This window comes from Pseudonaja textilis, chromosome Z (assembly GCF_049901715.1).
Source record: "Pseudonaja textilis isolate UNSWEBS1 chromosome Z, rPseTex1.2, whole genome shotgun sequence".
Lineage (NCBI taxonomy): Eukaryota > Metazoa > Chordata > Lepidosauria > Squamata > Elapidae > Pseudonaja > Pseudonaja textilis.
The window spans coordinates 19,597,695-19,618,835 of record NC_142008.1 but is presented as its reverse complement, the minus strand read 5'-3'; the positions used below and the strand labels follow the sequence as shown (position 1 = coordinate 19,618,835).

The 21,141-nt window shown below is 38.1% G+C and overlaps 1 protein-coding gene across 2 annotated transcripts in view; it reads left to right on the top strand.

The window, feature by feature from the left end:
* Nucleotides 1-21,141, top strand: part of GAD2 (glutamate decarboxylase 2) — a 50,630-nt gene that overhangs the window by 12,968 nt on the left and 16,521 nt on the right. For both annotated transcript variants that reach the window (XM_087917748.1, XM_026710018.2), the window contains exons 5-10: nucleotides 9,500-9,590; nucleotides 11,807-11,919; nucleotides 13,259-13,374; nucleotides 15,263-15,342; nucleotides 17,984-18,038; nucleotides 19,667-19,783. In XM_087917748.1, coding sequence (XP_087773874.1) covers nucleotides 9,500-9,590; nucleotides 11,807-11,919; nucleotides 13,259-13,374; nucleotides 15,263-15,342; nucleotides 17,984-18,038; nucleotides 19,667-19,783 — 572 coding nt within the window. The remainder of the gene's footprint in view (nucleotides 1-9,499; nucleotides 9,591-11,806; nucleotides 11,920-13,258; nucleotides 13,375-15,262; nucleotides 15,343-17,983; nucleotides 18,039-19,666; nucleotides 19,784-21,141) is intronic.

Genomic DNA, 21,141 nt, shown 5'->3' with positions numbered 1-21,141 from the left:
TCACTTCTAGTAATTTAGCACAGTTTTAATTCAGCTTTTCCCATGCTGGTGCTTTTCGGACAGACCGAATCTCAATTCAGTGTTTTGTATTGAATTTTGTACCAATAAACCAATCAATAATCAATAAAGGCAAGCAATGGCTAAGTGTAGCAAAATTAGACTGCAGAACTGCAGATTTATTGAATCCAAACCCTAATGTAGGTACTGGAGACACTGCCATATGAGATTATATTAGGAATTTGGAACTAATAATTTGTGTTCTAGGTGAGATCTATGTGCATACACAACTAGTTTGAATTTGGTTTTGCTCTGCCTTCTGCAGCAGCCAGGTTTGAAAAAAATAGCTATGTGAAGATTGAAGGTGTAAACCAAAATTGTATCTGGCCATAGACATTGTCTACATTAGATTTTATTCACTTCCAGATTCTGGAAGGTGATCTACAAGGAAATATAGAATGAAATGAATGGAATGGGGAAAAATATTCCCTCCGTAGACCTTCATTAGCACATTGAAAAGCCTAGATTTACATTCCCCTTGAGCCATACAAATAATCATCGATTTACATCCACAACTGAACCTAAAATGTCTGTTGCTCACCAAGGCAGTTAAGTGAGTCATACCCCATTTGATGATGTTTTTGGCATAGTTATTAAGTGAATCACTACAATTATTAAGTGAATCGTCTCATTATTTGGATCTGACCTCCCCCACTGTTTTTTTTTGTCTGAAGCTCCTTGGGTAGATTGCATATGATTCCTAGGATCCTGAAAACCATTGTAAATACACAACAATTGCCAAGCATGTGAAAATTGAATGTTTGACTTTAGGGGTTCTGCAACAGTCATAAATATGAGAACTGGTCCTAGGTCACTTTTTTTCAGTTGCACTGTATCTCTGAACAGTCATTAGACAATGAACAGTATCATAATTCAAGGACTACCTGTACTAACCTAGTAAAAGTCCTTGGCCTACTTGTTCCCTCCTGCTTTATTTTATTCATTGAATCATTCTGTACAGGTAGCACAACACCATCCTGGAACAAACATGGGCTAAATGTGTTTAAAAAAATAATAACAGGGATAAAAATCAAGCAAATTTAAGTCAAACCTTACACTTTGCTTTTCCAAAACAGTCACCATAATTTTAAACTAAATTAACAGAAGGCTCTGGTTCCCTATCTAAAAGAGTAATTGGTTTTGCTGCCTGCTTTAACCTTCTTCTCCTCCTTTAATTTCACCCACACAACCTCACTGTTCAGCTTTTGTGTGTCACTCTGTAGATGACAGCAAAACCCCTTTTGGTACCGAAGTCTTTATGATATGCATGTGATTGATGTAAGACTGCTCAAGGGAGATAATTTTCTTTTCAGTTTCTGTATGCCATTTTTAATAGCCCTGATGTACCTCCTGCTTCCCTTGCAGATAGAGATGTTATATATCTTAAAGAGGAGCTGTCTGGGGCTTATTTCAAAAATCAAATGCTGGTGAAGCAGCTGTTAATCTTCTCATGCCTTGGTCCTGAATCTGAGACAGGACTAAATACACAAGTATTGCATGGTTAAGCACATGTATATGTGTTTTAACTATTCTAGCAACTTCAGGAAACTTTTCTTTTATGTATGAAAGAATACCACCCCAAAATTTACTAAAATCTCGAAACTGGTTAGAATATATAAGCCAGTGGAATAAACCACATAAATGAACTAATCAATCTAAAGGGATTTCTTTTCTCGTGTACCATTTTTAACACACCAGTGATGATAACTTCTATCAGATTTTTTTAAAATCACAATGAACAGGAAATTTGATGATTTATTGTCATTATGTTCTGTCGAGGAAGAAGTAATATAGTCTTCAGCTGCCTGGGAAATTCATATCTTCACCTCTTTCCTTCCATTTCCTCCTTTTACCTTATCATCATTAGTTGTTTATCACATGGGTTATGATTAATCATGAATACTCAGTATTCTGGCTGGTCCTTCTAATTCTGAAATATAGCAGTAATTGGTAACAGGAGAAATAAAGATTTCTACAAGGTGGTTGGATTCATTTTAAAGGTAAAGGGAAATTGCAATTAAAATAATATTTATTTCAGTTTTACTTTAAATGTACTTTAAAAAACCAGTGATGGCAAAAGGCTGCTTTTCAGGAATGTGCTAATATGTCTTCTTCTTCTTCTTCTTCTTCTTCTTCTTCTTCTTCTTCTTCTTCTTCTTCTTCTTCTTCTTCTTCTTCTTCTTCTTCTTCTTCTTCTTCTTCTTCTTCTTCTTCTTCTTCTTCTTCTTCTTCTTCTTCTTCTTCTTCTTCTTCTTCTTTTTCTTCTTTTAATTACCCCACAATCCCTTGCATGGTACAGTCAGGGCAACTGAATGGAGCTAAAACGGATGCCCTTCCTGTCACCCGAATATGCTAATATGCAATATGTCTTTTTTGTGGTTTAGAAAAGGGCTACTCTATTTTATCCGGGCAGCAAAGTTCAGTTGACCAGAAATGAAAAAAGGAACAAAAGCATTCCTTTTTTGTTGATATCTAGAAGCTATCTAGCTACTAGGTTTTGTATTGTATGGATCTAGCAATTATAATGTCTGAACTGTTTACTTGCTGAGCAAATTAAGCCTAGTTGTGATTTGCTTGCAACTGCAACTGTGAATACAGTTGAAATATTTTTATCTGTTCAGATCTGAATTAACTACAATGCAAAAAATCCTACAGGACAGAATTCCAAATCTTCTATACTTTAGATCTACCTGAACTAATGTAGATATGTTAAACTGTTATAGAAAAGGGCTAGAAAGAAATCCAAATAATTCAGACATTTAACCTTTCCTAGCAGTGAGAATTTGAGCATCTTTTCATAACTGAAATCATCCAGCTATGGTGGACTTCCATTCCCAGAATACCTTTCAACCTTGTTGGCCAGTGGTGGTATTCTATTGGTTAAGCCCGGTTCTACCAAGCCAGTAGCGGTGATGAACAGTGGAGATCAAACTGATTCTCTCCACCGCTCTGCGGTTGGTCCAACCTGCCCGTCCAGGCTCCCATATTCACCTTTATCCTCTGAATTTGAAGCACAGCTCCTTTGCGCAGCACAGCGGAGTGCCATGCGGCAGCTGCTGAAGCAATCTGGAGAGTGCAGGCTTGTGTGAGGTGAGCTAGAACATCTCTGCCCCTGTGCAAAGTGCGTGTTTGGTCCATACATGCACGCAAAGTATGTGCATGCATGCAAAGAGTGCCCACCAAGCCACGCCCACCAAACCAGTGGTAAAAATATTTGAATCCCCCCACTGTTGCTGGCTGAATATTTTGGAACAGTTCAACATATCTGGAAGACACTAAGTTGGTACCAGTTGGCTTACATGAGTATTTTAATTTAAGCAGGGGAAAAAATAAGTGAATTATAAAGTTCCCAGTCAAATAGAGATTAGTTATCCAAATCTAGATATAAATTAAGTCCATTTGTTTTTAGAAAGTTAGTGCATTGTTTAAAATTATTCTTCTAATAAGCAGAAACTCATTCTTATATTTTCTAAAATTCACAGTTACCCTGGGTCAAAAGGTGCAAGGAGACACAGAATGGTGATGTCAAATTTAGTCCTGTTCTTCCCTTAATAAGATCAGCAAGAGTTTATTTACACATTTCAAGTATTGCTGATTTATTTTTTTCAAAAAAACACTTCAACGGTGTAGTGTATTTAAATAAAGACTTCTAGAGCGATGTTCCTATTGGTTAACAGAAGCAATGATACGATTGGTTAGTAACGTTAGTACCTGATTGGCCACCAATAGCCGCAGGAAGTTTAACTAAATGTCATTGGTTGCGAGCCATGGAGCAGCCTCTATAAAAAGGGCTGCTGCAGTTCAACTGCAGTTGAAGTTACTGTTATTATTAAAGAGCTGAATTCAATTCCGGTCTGCGAGTCTCTTTACTGGCGACAGAACACTGGCGACGAAGGTGGAATTAAAGAGACAAAGACCGTAAACACGTGGCAACAACAACCAAAGGACCAACGAGATGGCCGGCAACAATTTGCCACCCACACCGTTCAACCCAGCCGAAGAAGACTGGGAGTCGTACATTGACAGATTTCTGATGTTTTTAGAAAGCAACGAGCTGCAAGGAATCACCGAACAAAGGAAGAGAGCCGTATTCCTAACGCATTGTGGTCCGACTGTTTTTAAAATGGCCAAAGTATTAGCAAGACCAAATGATGTTAAACAGATGGCATGGCCAGACCTGAATCGGATGTTGAGGAACCATTATGCACCGGCCATATACAACCTAATTAGAAGACATGAGTTTTACAAGCATGACCAACTAGAAGGCAAGAGCATTGGAGACTTCATAGCAGCATTAAGAGACATTGGGGGAGCATGCAAATTCCTCAACATGGGCGAAGCCATGAGGTATCGCATAGTCCTTGGACTAAGAGACGCAACTTTACAGAGCAAACTACTAAGCCGACCAAACATCACCGTCAATGAAGGCATTGCTGAAGCAACTTCCGCTGAAGTCGCAAAGAAATCTGCAGCAAAAATGAAGCAGATGAATATGGCGGGCAGCCCAAGCATGAACAAAGAGAAGAAGACAGAGGGAACCCAAAAGCACACTGCCACGTCCTCTCACCATGAGGACATCGAATCATCAACCGATTCAGATGACGAAGACAAGGAAGTGAACAGACTCTATTCAGAAAGGAACTGGAGAGAGAGAGACGAAGCAGAAGATCTGAGTTCCAGTGTGCGGGTTGCGGCAGAAACCACCTGAGATCTGAGTGTCGATTCCTGGATGCCACATGCTGGCATTGTGAGAAACGGGGGCACATCGCAAGGGTATGCTGAAACAAAAAGAGCTATAGTTCAAGGGGACAAGGCAGTACCCACCCCCCCAGAAACAAAGAAAGGACAACCAGAAGCCGTTGGAACCGTGACAAAAAAAGTCAACGGAAAGATGAAACGGAAGAAACGCACCAAACTATCACAACTATCTACGGCCAGAACAACAAACACTAAGAAGGTTTGGATCAACGTCCTGATTGAAGGCAAGCCGTGCGAGATGGAAGTAGACTCTGGTTCGTATTTATCAATCGTGTCATGGAACACAATAAAAAGCTTAATTCCCGATATACAATGCAGAGAACTTGAGAAGCAAAGCCTTATCATCAAGGACTACCAGGGTAACAAAATACCGGTAGTAGGGCTAGGACACTTCAAAATAAATTTTAAAAGGCACACCAAGATCCTGCCATTAACCATCATTGACAGAGATCGCCCCAGCCTGCTTGGTTTGGAATGGTTCAAACCGCTCGGGATTGAGGTGACAGGAATCAACACCACCACCATGACTGACTGGGAAAAAGACCTGATAGAAGAATTCCATGACGTGTTCGATGGGACCTTAGGCAAGTACCGTGGGACCCCAATATCGTTTAACTTAAACCCGAACATAGCTCCAGTTAGACTCAAAGCCAGATGGGTACCATTTGCACTAAGATCTAAAATTGACGAACAACTAAACAAACTAATCGCTCAGGGGATTCTAGAGCCAACTGACCATGCCAGATGGGAGACCCCAATTGTGACCCCTATAAAACCTGACAGATCCGTGCACATCTGTGGTGACTATAAGACCACCCTGAACCACGCATTGCAGCAGAGCGCATACCCTGTCCCAGTAGTCCAACACCTGTTTCATTCATTGGGAAGAGGCAGAATTTTTGCACAACTCGACCTCACGCAGGCATATCAACAATTACCCATTGATCCTGAAACAGCCAAGACACAAACCATCGTTATACACAGAGGAGCATTTAAATGCAATAGATTACAATTCGGCGTAAGCATAGACCCTGGTATTTTCCAGAGCCTAATGGAACACCTTCTACAAGGTCTAAAAGGGGTGGTGCCCTATTTTGATGATGTATTAATATCTGCTGAAAACAAAAAACAACTAAAAGACTGTTTAAGGGCAGTTCTGACAAAATTTAGAGAAGCAGGACTCAAGGTCAAAAAAGAAAAATGCCAACTTGCCACAAACCAGGTTGAGTTCCTGGGATATCTTATTGATGAAGCAGGAATCCACCCCACACACAAAAAAAATACAAGCAATTAAGGAAGCCCCCAGACCCAAAAACAAAATGGATTTACAGGCTTTTTTGGGTCTTATTAATTTTTATCATGTCTTTCTGCCACAGAAGGCAACAGTAGCAGAACCACTGCATAGACTTCTCGATAAAAAAGCCAACTGGAAATGGGGCCACCAAGAAGAAACAGCATTCAAAAAAATTAAGGATCTAATCACATTGAAATCAGTATTGATTCAATACAGCAACCCCTAATATCCTGTCCCCAAGAATGACTAGATGGTCAGAATTTCTAGCAGCTTACAGTTACAAACTCATTTATCACCCGGGGAAAACCATACCCCACGCAGATGCCTTAAGCCGCGCACCACTACCAGGGCACGACAACGATCCAGCTCCCACCACACAGACACTACAAATTGAAACGATGTCAAATTGGCCAATCACCACATCAGATATTGCCAGGGAAACAGCTAAAGATGCACTGATGAGCCGGATATTGAACTGGGTGGGATGGGGTTGGCCGGAAAACATGAAAACCGAGACTTTTAAACCATTTAAAAACTGGCAAACTGAATTAGCACTGGAAAAAGGGTGCATTTTGTGGGGAGACAGGGTGGTGGTTCCAAAAAAGTTACAAGAAAAGGTGCTAACCATGCTACATGAAGGACACCCCAGCATAGTAAAAATGAAGTCCCTGGCCAGAAGCTACGTTTGATGGCCAGGAATAGATAAAGATATTGAAGCCTGGGTTAAAACATGTAACAAATGCCAATCTTCCAGACCCACCCACCCCCTCAGCACCAGTCCTCAAATGGGAGACACCTCAAGGCCCCTGGTCAAGAATCCATATGGATTTTGCCGGCCCCACGAAAGGTTATACTTACCTAATCATCGTGGATGCCTATTCAAACTGGTTGGAAGTCATCATCATGAGTTCAACAACCACAGAAGCCATCACCAAACAACTTTAAAAACTTTTTGTCACCACGGTTTACCAGATGTAGTAGTATCGGACAATGGGCCACAGTTTACAGCCTTGGCTTTGCTTTGACAGTGCCAGCTCATCCGGCAGCGAACGGTAGAGCAGAACGCATGGTTCGTTTTACAAAAGAAACTCTGGAAAGGCTTGACGGAAGTGATATGCAAGAGAAACTCAACACCATGCTCACCATCCAACATATAACACCATGCACAACTATGAACAAGAGCCCAGCTAAACTTTTGATGGGAAGGAAATTGCGATCTTACTTGGATAGATTGCACCCTACCTACAACCCAGAAAAGCCACCAGACTCATCCAGTAAGTACCACTCTTTCTTACCAGGCGATTTAGTCTACGCAAAAAATCTTACTGGAGAACCATTGTGGTTACCGGCAACGATTACTCAAATCACTGGCCCTCGTTCCTACCATTTAGAAACCACCGATGGCAGATCGTGGAAGTGACACATTGACCAGCTACGGTCCCAACATATCGAAAGAGACACCGACGTTCCCAGAAATGCAGAACAAACAATTTTCCAAACACCCCCAGATAATAATGAAAAATCCAGAGGGGGGGGGACAAATTAATAAAGAAAATAAAAATCACTTACTTTTAGAAGTCTTCGAGAAACAAGAGGAGTTGAAGGAGCCTCGGGGAGAAGCAGCCAGGCCAACTCGACCTGCCCCCACACACAGCGAGGAGACCACGCTGCCCATCCAGCAAGCCCAGACCGCAGAGTAAGACCAACAATCCCAAGACACGGCCAAAGTGGCGCAGTCAAGGCACCCTTCCAGGAGTTTCCAGAGGGAAGAGAGGAATGGATGGCTGGCCTGTCCAAACGTGCGGAAACCAACACAGGGGCTGAACTGCGCAGGTCAACAAGGACTCACAAGAGCTCCGCCTACCTGCGCTTACATTATGTTGCGCTACGTTACATTGGAACGAACCAAGAGGGGAGGGGTGTAGTGTATTTAAATAAAGACTTCTAGGGCAATGTTCCTATTGGTTAACAGAAGCAATGATACAATTGGTTAGTAATGTTAGTACCTGATTGGCCGCCAATAGCAGCGGGAAGTTTAACCAAATGTCATTGGTTGCGAGCCATGGAGCAGCTGCTATAAAAAGGGCTGCTGCAGTTCAACTGCAGTTGAAGTTACTGTTATTATTAAAGAGCTGAATTCAGTTCCGGTCTGCGAGTCTCTTTACTGGCGACAAAACAACTTGTGTAAAATTTATTTCTGATATCTGTAAATTCTGCCAATGATCTGAATGGAAACATGTTAGAGTTGATCTCTTCAAAAACTAGTGGAAGATTGTGAAACATTATTTGTGGAGGACAGAGGTAGAATGAGTGGAGAACAAGAAGATTATATATTTATAATTATAATTATATATTATATATTATATTATATATTTTCATCCTGTTTTGTGGCTTAGGCTTGTAATAAGATCATTTACTTTCTATTAAGAACATTTATGTTTTGATGGCTTTCTCTACAGTATTTATTAGACTATCAAGAATGGTGCATGTGGATGACCAAATGTCATGATTATATAAGGACATCACATTTATGCTGATTTGTAGGAATGAATGGCTGCTATATATGGTCTATTCAACATAGAAGCGAGGAACAATTTGGACAATTTGTACAAATTTTATGAAGTTGTGTTGTTTATTAGATAAATTTCCAGGCACATTGTGCCTGCCTGTTTCCCTACCTGCATTCTCTTCTCTTCTCTTCTCTTCTCTTCTCTTCTCTTCTCTTCTCTTCTCTTCTCTTCTCTTCTCTTCTCTTCTCTTCTCTTTTCTCTTCCCTTCCCTTCTTTTCTTCTCTCCTCTCCTCTCTCCCCTCTCCTTCCTTCTCCTTTCTTCCTCTCCTCTTCCCTCCCGTGTCCTCTCTTTTCATATCCTCTCTTCTCTTACTTTCCTTTTCTCTCTTATTTTGGAAGCGAGGAAGGGAAGACAAAAATATTAGTGATATTTTACTATGCTAACTCTGTTTATCTTTTTTCTTTTTGTTCTTACCTAGTTTGAGAAAATAAATAATTTTAAAATAAGTTAAGTTCCCTTGAATTCATATAAGATGCTCTTCATGCAATTATACTGTAATATAATTCAACTGTCAATTTCAATCTGTTTCTTTTTCTGAAATGGAAAAGATCCATCTAGTCCTTTTAAGAGAAGAAGGCATTTTGAGCAATGGTAATGCTGATAATGCCTGAACAAAAGTCTCTTTATACAGAACTTTCATCCTCATTGCTAAAAGCTAAAAATAATGAGTTTTCACTGAAGCTGTTTGCCATATAAATTCCATACAAATGCAATGAGGTTGGGATTTTATGGCCAAAATGGACAGCAGGAAATATGAATGTGATAGAAATATAATAACAGATTATATTTTTCAATGGAGCTTATTCAGATGTTTTGCAGGGCATCCCAGATATTTCAATCAGCTTTCAACTGGATTGGATATGGTTGGATTAGCTGCAGATTGGCTAACTTCTACAGCTAACACTAATATGTAAGTATGTAAATTGACTAATAAGATCCTTTTAAGCATCATTAACTCAGAAATTAGCTTAGATTGTTTTTAGAAATAAAGTACACTATCTTACTGTCTATGCAAAATATTTGTTTCTTTAAATTAGCAACTATTAAAAAAATCCTCGTTGCCAGAGTTTGTCCATTTTGCATGCATGAAATTCAGGTAGGAACTGGTCTAAAGATTATTTTAATTCAGGGGTAATGCTCACAAAGCAGTTATAAGGAACAAATTATAACAAACATACTTGCATTCATAATTAATGAATAATAATTAATCAGATAAAATGTCATATTCATGGATATTAATACATTTATTTTTTAGTCCACAAGTTTTAGAGACAAGAAAATGACTTGACTCTCATATTTACCAATGTCAGCAGATAAGTTAGCATTTATATTTTGCATGCCTCTTTTTAAGAAAGAAAAAAAGAGAGAGTAAAAAGGTAGCATATGGCATGAAAAATGGTTCTATAGAAATACTGAGAGGTGCATAGCTAAACAGATAAACAGAAAATAATATGTTCGTGAAAGCATGAAGAACATGAAATTGTTAAAATTAAGGGAGGCAAATGGGGAAAACAGTCATTGGTACCTCTCCAGAAAAGATAGAATAAAAAGTTCAGTTCTGAAGTAGCTTCTTAGATGAAAAGGAAAATGTTTTCAAGGCGGGAAAAACCCAAAAAAGTCCAATTGCTTTTTGGAAAAGCACCTTTCGGACAACCATGACCTGAATGATTGAGAAGCTCCACAGACAGCGATATGTTGAATTTTCTTCTTTCTTGTTTTGCCAGTAGTATTTTGGATCTGTAGTCTCAGGCATCAAGGAAGGCATCAAGGAAGGCATGTAGGAAGGCATCAGAAATAGATGAACTTTTTGCATCACTTAACCAACTTATATAGGAAACATACCACAGTAGCATTGGGGGATTTTAACTACTCTGACATCAACTGAGAGACAAACTCTGCAACAAATGAGAGATCAAATAGATTCCTGACCCACCTATCAACAACATCATCACCCAAAAGATAGAGGAGCCATTTAGAGGGACAGCTATACTGGATCTTATTCTTACCAACAGATGAGAAATGATAGAGAGGGTTGGAATTGCAGGAATTTTATGAGAGATTGACCGTGTCATATTAGAATTCAATATAAAAAAGGCACAAGCAACAGAACAGTCAAACCAAATTCTCAGACTTTAAAAGAGCTGATTTTTAACAAACTCAGAAAGAGCTTTGGAAGGATCCCATGGATGAAAATCTGAAAGGGGAAATCAACTCAAGAAATTTGGGAAACTGAAAAATGATCCAATTAAATACCATTAAAAAAAGAAAAACAAGGAAACCAAGAAAACCCAAACATGGTTGCACAAAGAACTTTCAGACCAACTGAGAAAAAAATGGAAAGAGGGACGTATGACGAAGGCAGAATACCAACAAATAGCCCAAACCTGCAAAGATGAAGTTAGGAAAGTTAAGGCTTTGAACAAAGTATGACTTGGAACAAATATCAAAAACAATTTTAAAAAGTTTCTTTCAACATATAAAAAAGCTAGAAAAAAGTTAAAAATGTAATTGGTCCACTAATGGGCAAAGATGGCTAAGAAATAATGGACAACAGTGAAAAAGCAGAACTACTTAATTCATATTTTGCATCTGTCTTCATGTAAAAAGAAAACACAACTCCACCCACCCAAAACAGAACTGTAAATGACAGGTTAGGAATGCAAATATGTAAAAATAAAGTAAGAGAACACCTGTCAGCTCTAGATGGATTCAAATCACCAGGTTCTGACAGGCTACATCCCAGAATGTTGAAAAAAACTGGTAGACATGATTTCAGAACTATTGAAATATATCTTTCAAAGTTCTTTGAGCATGAGGAAACTACCTGAGGACTGAAAAAGAGCTGATGTGGTTCCCAACTTTAAAAAAGTGGGAGAGGGGAACAGATCCAGGAAATTACAGACCAATCAGCCTGACATCAATACCTGGAATAATATTGGAAAAAATAATTAAGCAATAACTCTGAAGCAAACAAAGTTATAAGAGCCTCCTGTTTAAGCAGGGTTTGAACTAAAAGATTTCCAGTCCATGCCAACTCTATTATTCTATATTCTATGCTCTATGAAGTGAGTTATTCTATCAATACTGTTACTGAATCAATAAGATGCAGAAATTGCTATGTTCTAGGTTCACCTATGAAATTGCTCCTGTGTTTGTACTGTTGGAATATGTTACATTAAGAAAAATGAGAGAAATAATTGGTTGGCCAGGAGGTGCTGGTGATGGAATTTTTTCACCTGGTAAGTGATGCTTCTTTGTGCTTTCATGCTAATGATATACAATACCTTTCAAGGCAACTTAATATGAGAAGCAGCATGTTCAACCTTTGCTCTTAATATTCTCTCCTGGTTATAAAAAAGATGCACATTTATTTCAATCCAGAGACTTTGAGAACACAAACTGTACTGTCTATTCTTGAAGAAAGTTCCTTCAAGCAAATTGTGCCACTTTATAAAGAATCAAATGATAGAGAACATTCAATCAAATGAAATATCCACTCCTTAGTTCTGTAGTACATAATATTCACTTATTTGTATGAAATAAATAAGAAATTACAGTATTTAACAATGAGGTCAGGCTTCTGTAGGTCTAGTAAATGAAGATAGGAGTGCTCTATGGATATTACAGCAGCTCATGTTCTCGTTTAGGAAATTTGAACAGGCATGCCTTATTTTGTTTCTTTAATGATGTAAGTAACTTATCAAAGCTATTACAGTTACTCTAGGCCATGATATGACTTTTTTTACTTAACATGCAATGTGAGCCAATTATGATTTACAAACCATTATTTAATGACTTATCTCAGTGAATGAAGCTAATTTCAATGAGACTGTTGGATTAGATATTCAATTAACAGAACTCTTTTTAAAATAATTATGTTGTAAGGAAAGCAAAATTCATTCTATTTTTTTAAGCAGAACCCAAATCTACTTGCCAGAGTCAAAACAGCAATAGCAGCAGCACTTCACAGGTCTTTACAGCCCTCTCTAAGCAATTTACAGAGTCAGCCTATTACCCACAACAATCTGGGTCCTCATTTTACCCACCTTGGAAGGATGGAAAGATGAGTCAACCTTGAGCTTTCCTCTATTGAGATTATATTTTTAAAAAAACCTCTTTGATCAGTGAAGAATGTACATTCTAAAAGTAGTACTATAAGTTGTCGTAGGTAAAATTCTCTATTCCTTCAAATCTAGAACAGCAAGATAAGAAACTAAGGGAAGGTGATAGGAACTTTTTTAAAAATAGCACTGAATCTTCTAAATTCTTCCTAAGAAGTTCAATTTTTAATAGTGAAAGGGTCATTGAGCAGATGGATTCAAACAAGAGTAAAAAGTAAAATGTGGTTATACAGTATTTTTATCGCTTTTGTCTCCTTCTATTTCCTTACATGGTTTATCTGCCTTCAAAATTCAGCAAATGAATATAAACTGAATGAGTGAGAATTTATGACACCTGTATTTGGATTAAGCCCTGAGAAAAATGTCTACTTTTGAAAAAAGGTTCTTATATCAAGCGTAGTTTGTATGCAAAAGTGTGAATTTAAAAAAAGTAACAGTTTGTTACTGTGGTCTCCAGGTGGTGCCATATCTAACATGTATGCTATGTTGATTGCACGTTTCAAGATGTTCCCAGAAGTTAAAGAGAAAGGAATGGCAGCTATTCCAAGGCTGGTTGCCTTCACCTCAGAACATGTAGGTGTTCTTCTGTAATCCTTTATGTTCATCTTACCTTTGGCTAATATGTAATTGCTTTCTTTCTGTAATATATTTTCTTCCTTTGGATGTATGTTTACTCTTTTCCACACAGGGGATCTCATACCAATTATTCTTTCTTTTTGAAATGCGGTATACAGCAATGTTTGTGGATGAATGTGAATTTGAAATTAATCCTGACTTTATATGAGCATTTGGCAAAGTTTTGATGATCAGGAGCTGTGGTAATTTTTTTGCTTGTTGGGTTCCTGGAACCTACAACAGACGAAGTTATGCAAAGTGGCCAGTCTAGAATTTTCTAGAGCCATTTCTTGTGCTCTGCAGATGGGGGAGCTTCAGGATTTTTAAACTCTTTTAAAAAAGAAAATTATTGTACAACTTAGATTGTGTTTTCACTATGATTCTCTTTCCATGCCACCAGTTTTCAACAATAGTGACCAGAGATAATCTGAGGCGCTTGAAAAAGGTGATTTAGGGACTTCATAAGGGTCCGAGATGTCTAATGCTGATTAGGTCAATTGAATATAATTTCTGTAGAATCCAGTATGAAGACAATTGTAACAGTTGAATTGATATAAATACTTAGAATTCAAAACTCTTTGTTTTACATCAAGTGAGTAATTTTATAAATAACACTGCTATCCAGTTTTTGTCTAGGTTTTGGGAGAAAACGTGGTAATATTAGAGTTGAATAGTTTGCTGGTCAGCATTAAGGCATTATATAATTTATTTGTTTGAACATCAGACCACATCAATTCTATTTTTTACTCAAATTAGAACATTGCATGAATGAAATCAGAGTAAAGTTATGAGATTCACAGATGAAGACAAGGTCCTCTCAGATTTATTCATAAAGGAAATAAATTCATTCAAGTTATATGTTACCAATCTCACTCTTGAAGCGACTCTGAGCTTTGGGATTTAAATTTCTTCCCCATTTAGATTAGGGGCTGGCACCCTGCATTCAGAACTGCATCCTTACATTGCTATCTGCCTTCAAAGTTCTTAAAATCACTAAAATCCATAATTGCAGCCCCCATTTCCTAATCAGGTACATGAATGTTGGCTGTATGGTTTTGGGTTGGGAAACGCTTAAAAACTGTGAAACAAACTGTAAAATATACTGATGAAATACACAATGAAAAGAAGAAGAAAGCTCCAATCTCATTAAAAAAAATTAAAAATTGAAAAAATGAACTGTGCAATGTCTCTTAGACTCAGAAAATTTAAATGTGGCTCAAGGCTATTTTTTTAAAAAGGCCATTGATTGTTAAGATGTTTGACTACTGTAGGTCTTCAAGAAAAAATTGCATTCAGAAAACATTACATGCCAATCAGACAATAGAGGATGGACAGGTTTTCTAATTGTGAGCACTTCAATTTTCAGGAATTTGAGCACATATCACAAACTTTTAAAGGTAAATATGAGTTTCTCCAATTTCTCCCAATAGGATTGTTTCAGATAAATATAAATATGGACAAGGGAGAATTGCAAAAAAAAGAAAAACAAAATAATAGGATTGAACTTACCCACTGCTCAAAGGTTTGTGTATCAACAACTACTTGCACTTATCGTATCTTCTGCAAATTCATTTAAAATACCACTACTTGATTAGACTTACTTTGTAACTCAGGACAACACTTTATGCTGCTGATGAAATACACGGTAGCCCACTAACACCTCTCTCATAATGCATTTGTCAATTTCTAAGGGAGACTGAATTTTGCATTTTTTTACAAACCCTTAAAGAATTGCTCCAAACATTTCACGAGTTGGCAAAGAAGACAAATGCAAGAGCATTATTTCATAGGAGAAATATATTGGTGCATTGCTTCCATGTACAAAATAATCAATATACCTTTTCAGAGTCATTTTTCAGTGAAGAAAGGAGCAGCAGCTTTAGGAATTGGTACTGACAGTGTGGTTTTGATCAGATGTGATGAAAGGTAAGCAGAACTTTTAATTTCATTAAAGGTCAGCACCCATTTTCAGGCTGCTCTACATTCTCAACCCAAAGGAACCAAATTTATCCAGAAAGATTTCACAAAATATCAGCATTCATATGTGCAATTGCCAAAACCTCATAATGGCAAGAAATTTTTTCCTTTAATAATTTTATTTATGAGTGCAATAGATACATTTTAACAGGAAATGTTTTTGAATACAGCAGATTTTTTAAAATAAGCTCTGTTGGAATGAATATTTTCCCAGAAAATTGGCTTAGAAATATTTAACCACTCATCATATTTACTTATCATTGTAATAGGGTAAGTATTTCCTATCGCAGGAGTGTCAAACTCAAGGCCCAGGAGCAAGAGGCAGCCCATAGCCCACCTGGAAACAGCGTGGGACCGGCCCTCAGTGCCTCTACCAGTGAAAATGGAGCTTGGGAGGTCCACATGCAGCCTCCTGTGTTCTGTTTTTTTCTGAAAGAGAGTTGCATGAGGCTGTCACAGCTGAAAATGAGTGATGTCTTGGCCATCCTGACCACCCCAGCCCCCCAAGATCAAACAGAACCCTGATGTGGCCCTCAATGAAATCTAATTTGACACCCCTGTACTATCTTATTGCACTTTTTATGGCCATTGAAAGTGGTCCAAGATAGGAATTGTTGCTAATTCTATTTCCTACAGTCTCTTATTATGATTTAGCTTCATGGATTTCTGTAATTGTTAAAGCCTGAATACAAAATAACCCCACTGCCTCCTCTTTGCACTTACCAAATCTTCAGGGAATTGTTTTCAGTGCCCTGGGCAAATAAACTGACCAACTATCCTTACTATGTAGAAGTATTTTTCCTGATAATAGCATCTTAATTCTCAGAGAGAGAGATTTCCTGGTGCTAAGGAGGTGATTCTGACACCATATCTTTGAATCTTTCAGTCTGACTATCTCAATTCAATGAATTTAATTCTATTGAGACTCGGCAATATTTCTTACTTATATTGTGTTGTATATAAGATGTCCAGATAACTTATGTTATGGGATGAAAGCATACAATCAATCTATGGATATCAAGAAGAACAGCAATGACTGCAAATGTTTTTTTCTTCTTCTCTTCTGAATATAGGTAGTCCTCAACTTATGACCACAATTGGTTTTGTTGCTAAATGAGACATTTGTTAAGTGAATTTTGCCCCAATTTATGACCTTTCTTGACATAATTGTTAAGTGAATCACTGCAGTTGGTAAGTTAGTAGCCCGGTTGTTAAGTGAATCTGACTTTCTCATTGACTTTGCTCGTCAGAAGGTCGCAAAAGGAGATCACATGACTTTGGGACACTGCAATTGTCATAACTATGAACCAGTTGCCAACCATCTGAATTTTGATCACATGACCATGAGGATGCTACAAAGGTCATAACTTTGAAATGTGGTCATGTCACTTTTTTCAATGCTATTGTAATTTTGAACGGTCACTAAATGAACTGTTGTAACTTAAGGACTACCTGTTGTTACTTTTAAGTATGACTTTTGTAAAAAAAAAAAAAAGTTGGTGATACCGTTAGAATCACTTAGAGCTGTAACTCCTCAGATGGGAGAAAAGCTCCAACATATCCCGGAAATAACATCAGAGCTCTCTGTTCGGAAAACTATATTGCTCATACAGCTGAGATACTGCACATAAGATACTGCTCAAACTCCCAGGCCTCTGGTAGAGAAAGACTCATGATACCCATGATGGTTTCCTCAGAGAGTTCATTATGCTGAAAATTCCATTTGTGCACCCTCAGTGATAGAGTTCTTGGAAGCTGCATAGCATATTTCATCTGAATGTCTAACTCCGATGAAAATCTTGATTTCTGCCTTCCTGTGCCCATGGAGCTGATTATAGCAGTCAATATGAACCTATTTCATGGTAACCATGACTGTATCATCTCGGCTGCTATATATATTGGGGCCTAAACTTTTTTTAAAATCCAGTTTTTGAATTGCCAGGGTTTATCAAGTACCTTTTAGATTCATATACTTTAAGAATTTAAGAGGCAAGTTAACAGTGGAAAAAATAATTCATTTCATAAATCTGAGTTCCTTATACTATTTTTGATATCCTCCACTCAAACACTACTAGTAAGATACAAAGACATCCCACCACACACAAAGAATTTATACTTGCATGAATGAGAGACAAATGTTCCTTAAAAGCTAGCTATCAGCTACTTGCAGTTCAGTAATAAACACAAAATAGTGAATGAACACAATGCATTACAAAACAGGTTTAATTATGTCAGGTAAAACAGTATGTGCATTTGTACAATATGCAAAATTTGCTTGGCATTAACCTGGATTAATTTTGTATGGCATCATGTGTTATGCAAATGAACCATCTTAGATTATTCCTCAGCATATTGCATGAATTGTTGGGAAATTATTTAATTCTGTAATTAGGTTTACTGTGTTGTGTACATGCCAGTTGTATTGCTTTGCAAACTGACAGATAAGCTAATGCTTCTGACAGTTTGTAAGCAGCAAAAGACAATTTTCATAAATAGCAGCTTATCTTGGATAAGACATTTGAAAAGACTTTGTGGTTAGTATGATTATATCCATATCCATCATATTTATTTATATATTCATTATTTCCAGGGGGAAAATGATTCCATCTGATCTTGAAAGGCGAATTGTTGAGGCCAAGCAAAAGGCAAGTTAATTCTATCTAAGGTTTCTATTTAAAGCCATTCAGATATTCCAGCTATATAATATTTTTATGCTATATCTCAGTCTTCACCAATATGCTAGATTAAAAGTCTCATCGTGGTCATCTAAGGATAATAGATCTGGTTCTCTGGATTACTTTTGCTTGAAAAAAAAAGGCTCTGTCACTAGCTAGGTAAAAATAATAAATTAAACATAGCTCTTTTATATGCATATGGATACTTAGCCAACTAAGATACTTAAAAGTCCAACTGTGTAGAATTTTGAGAAAGAAAAGAAATTATCTAAAAGAGGGGAAAATGCTAGCTGATATGTGATGAGAACGAAGCCCCATCCTCATTTCTAAAATCTCCTTCCTCTAATGTAGGGTATTGGTGCTGGACTTGGATCTTTCCAAGTGGGGTAAAAACTTAGAAACAAATAAAACACAAAGTACCTTCAAAAATTCATATGAAGGCACCACTTTTATTAGATAGTTCTAAATGTCCCCAAATCATGCGCAAACGTTTGAATTATTCTCAGGAAATTATGAAGCTAGAGTAAATGGAATGTAACTGAGGGAAAAGTGGGGGAAAGTCTGGTCAGTCCATCCATCCACCCACCTCTGTGTGTGTGTGTGTGTGTGTGTGTGTGTGTGTGTGTGTGTGTGTGTGTTGTGTCAAAAACTGTCAAGACCACAGCCACAATCAAAACTATGCAATCAAAACTTGATGTGTCACAATGCACATAAAAAAGAGTGAGATTTTAATCACATGGTTGTGGCTACCTTCTTTGGACATTTTTCACTCATTCACACAGGCACACACACACACACACACAGAGAGAGAGAGAGAGAGAGAGAGAGAGAGCGCTGAAAAAAGTTAGAGGCTGTTTCCTCTTTTGGAATTTCTATGACAAACCAGGGGACCCTGTTGGCACCCCAATGTTCCTCATTGATCACAGTACTGGCCATATCTTGTCTCTAGTCTGCCTTTTAAGGTCTGCAGTTTTTCTGTCTGATCACATCCAACCTATTTTATTGAATTTCCTTTTATGCTTTTTAAAAGGAAGAGTCATGTGACTAAGCAAGCATTGATCAATCCCTGGTAAATTTGCCAAGGCAATGCCTCATCTATAGCATTTTATCAGCAAATCAGTATCCTCAAAATATTATTTCCAGCAATCGTGCAGAATGATACATCCTATTATTCTGATAAAATTAGAATGCCGTGCAGCTATTTCAACAATTATTGTAGGTCCGCACAGTAAGAGCTGAATTATTATAAAGATCCCCAAAGAGGAAATCCTGACAGCGTTTAAATGAAATGTAAGGAAGCTGAAGACATTTAATTAGGTCCTCTCTGCTCTGAGAGTTTAAGATTCCACTTTGGATGCTCTGTTATGTACCCCATTAGGTTGTTTAGGTAAACAATACTGAATCATTTCTATTGTTTTGGCAGTTTGCTGCCTCCTACTGTTAGAAACAGCAATCACATGGCAAATAAAGTAACTGTAATAATAAGTACCGTGTAATCTCTTGGCTGCCTCATAAAAGAAAGTGGTCTCTTTATGCCTTGCCAGAGAAGAAGAAATTAATCTCTGCTGAGGTGTTGTTTTTTTTATATATTCCTGTAGGGATTTGTTCCTTTTCTAGTAAGTGCTACTGCAGGAACTACCGTATACGGAGCTTTTGATCCGCTTATAACTATTGCTGATATTTGCAAGAAGTATAAGATATGGATGCATGTGGATGTGAGTATGAAATCTTCAAGCATCGGATTGTAAATCCAGTCCTGGGTCTGCTGGTGGGAATGATAATGACGATGCAGAGGATTTAACTCTGCCTGGGCTATGTTGTTTCACGTGAAAATAAACTTATTAATAGAATCTTTGGAAGATTGAAAGGATTTCTGTTTCTCAAAGATAAGAGGGCAGACCTAAAAATGGTGAACCATTTGATGTGCAAAGATATACTACCTTAGTATTCTGGCATTTTATATAGATTTCATGCTTAACAATGGTAGATAAATCAATCCTCCACAAAGTTATCTTTTTAAAAAATACAACTCCATCTGTATCCACAATGGTACTTAATTACAGATATACATACACACACACACACATGTATATGTATGTATATGTACGTATATGCATGTTGTACATGGGTATATATACCAATACAATACATATATATGTAAAATACAATATATATAATGTACAACAGGGGTCCCCAACCACCGGTCCCCAGACTGGTACCGGTCCGTGGAACAATTTCTACCAGGCCACCGGTTTGCTGGGCGCCGCCATCTTGTTTTGATGAAAAAGTGCTTCCGGTGAGCTTTTCCGGGTAGAAAGCAGCGTTTGGGTGCTAAAAGAATCCTCGCGCCTTATTTTCATCGAGGGGGGGGGGCGGCTTCGAACAAAACTAAGGCGCGAGGATTCTTTCAGCACGCATGGCAAGGTGAGCCGAGCGACCATCGCAAAGCCGTCGCGAAGCCCATCGACACAGGTACAAAGGAGGAGTTGAAGGTGGCGGGGAGAAGCGGAGGACAGCTGGCTGGCCGGTCGCTCGGCTCGCCTTGCCATGTGTGCTGATGCCGGTACTGGGCCATGGATGATTTTGTGATACCGGTACCGGGCCACAGATGATTTTGTGATGCTGGTACCGGGCCACAGCACAAAAAAGGTTGGGGGCCACTGAAGTACAATACATACACAATACATTTATCATGTTCCCCTAAAATATGACCTACCCCAAAAGTAAGTCCTGACTTGATTTTTTACATGTGTCCAATATAAGCCTTACCCCCAAAATAAGCCCTAATTAAGACTCCATCTACTGCATGGTACACAGGAAAAAAATAAGCTAGGATAAGGATGATGGGGGTAGAGCTACCCTACTACTTACCTTCAGACAGTTGCAGCCAGGCCTCACACCCCCAATCCCTGCCTTGCTGGCCAGCTCACTTCTTCTGCAGCTGGCAAGGCTTTCTTGGGGGCTTTGCAGCTGACGACAGAGCTCCAGATCAATCCGAAGCAATGGTGGGATTCAATTTTTTTTACTACTAGTTCTGTGGACATGGCTTGGTGGTCGTGGCAGGGGAAGGATA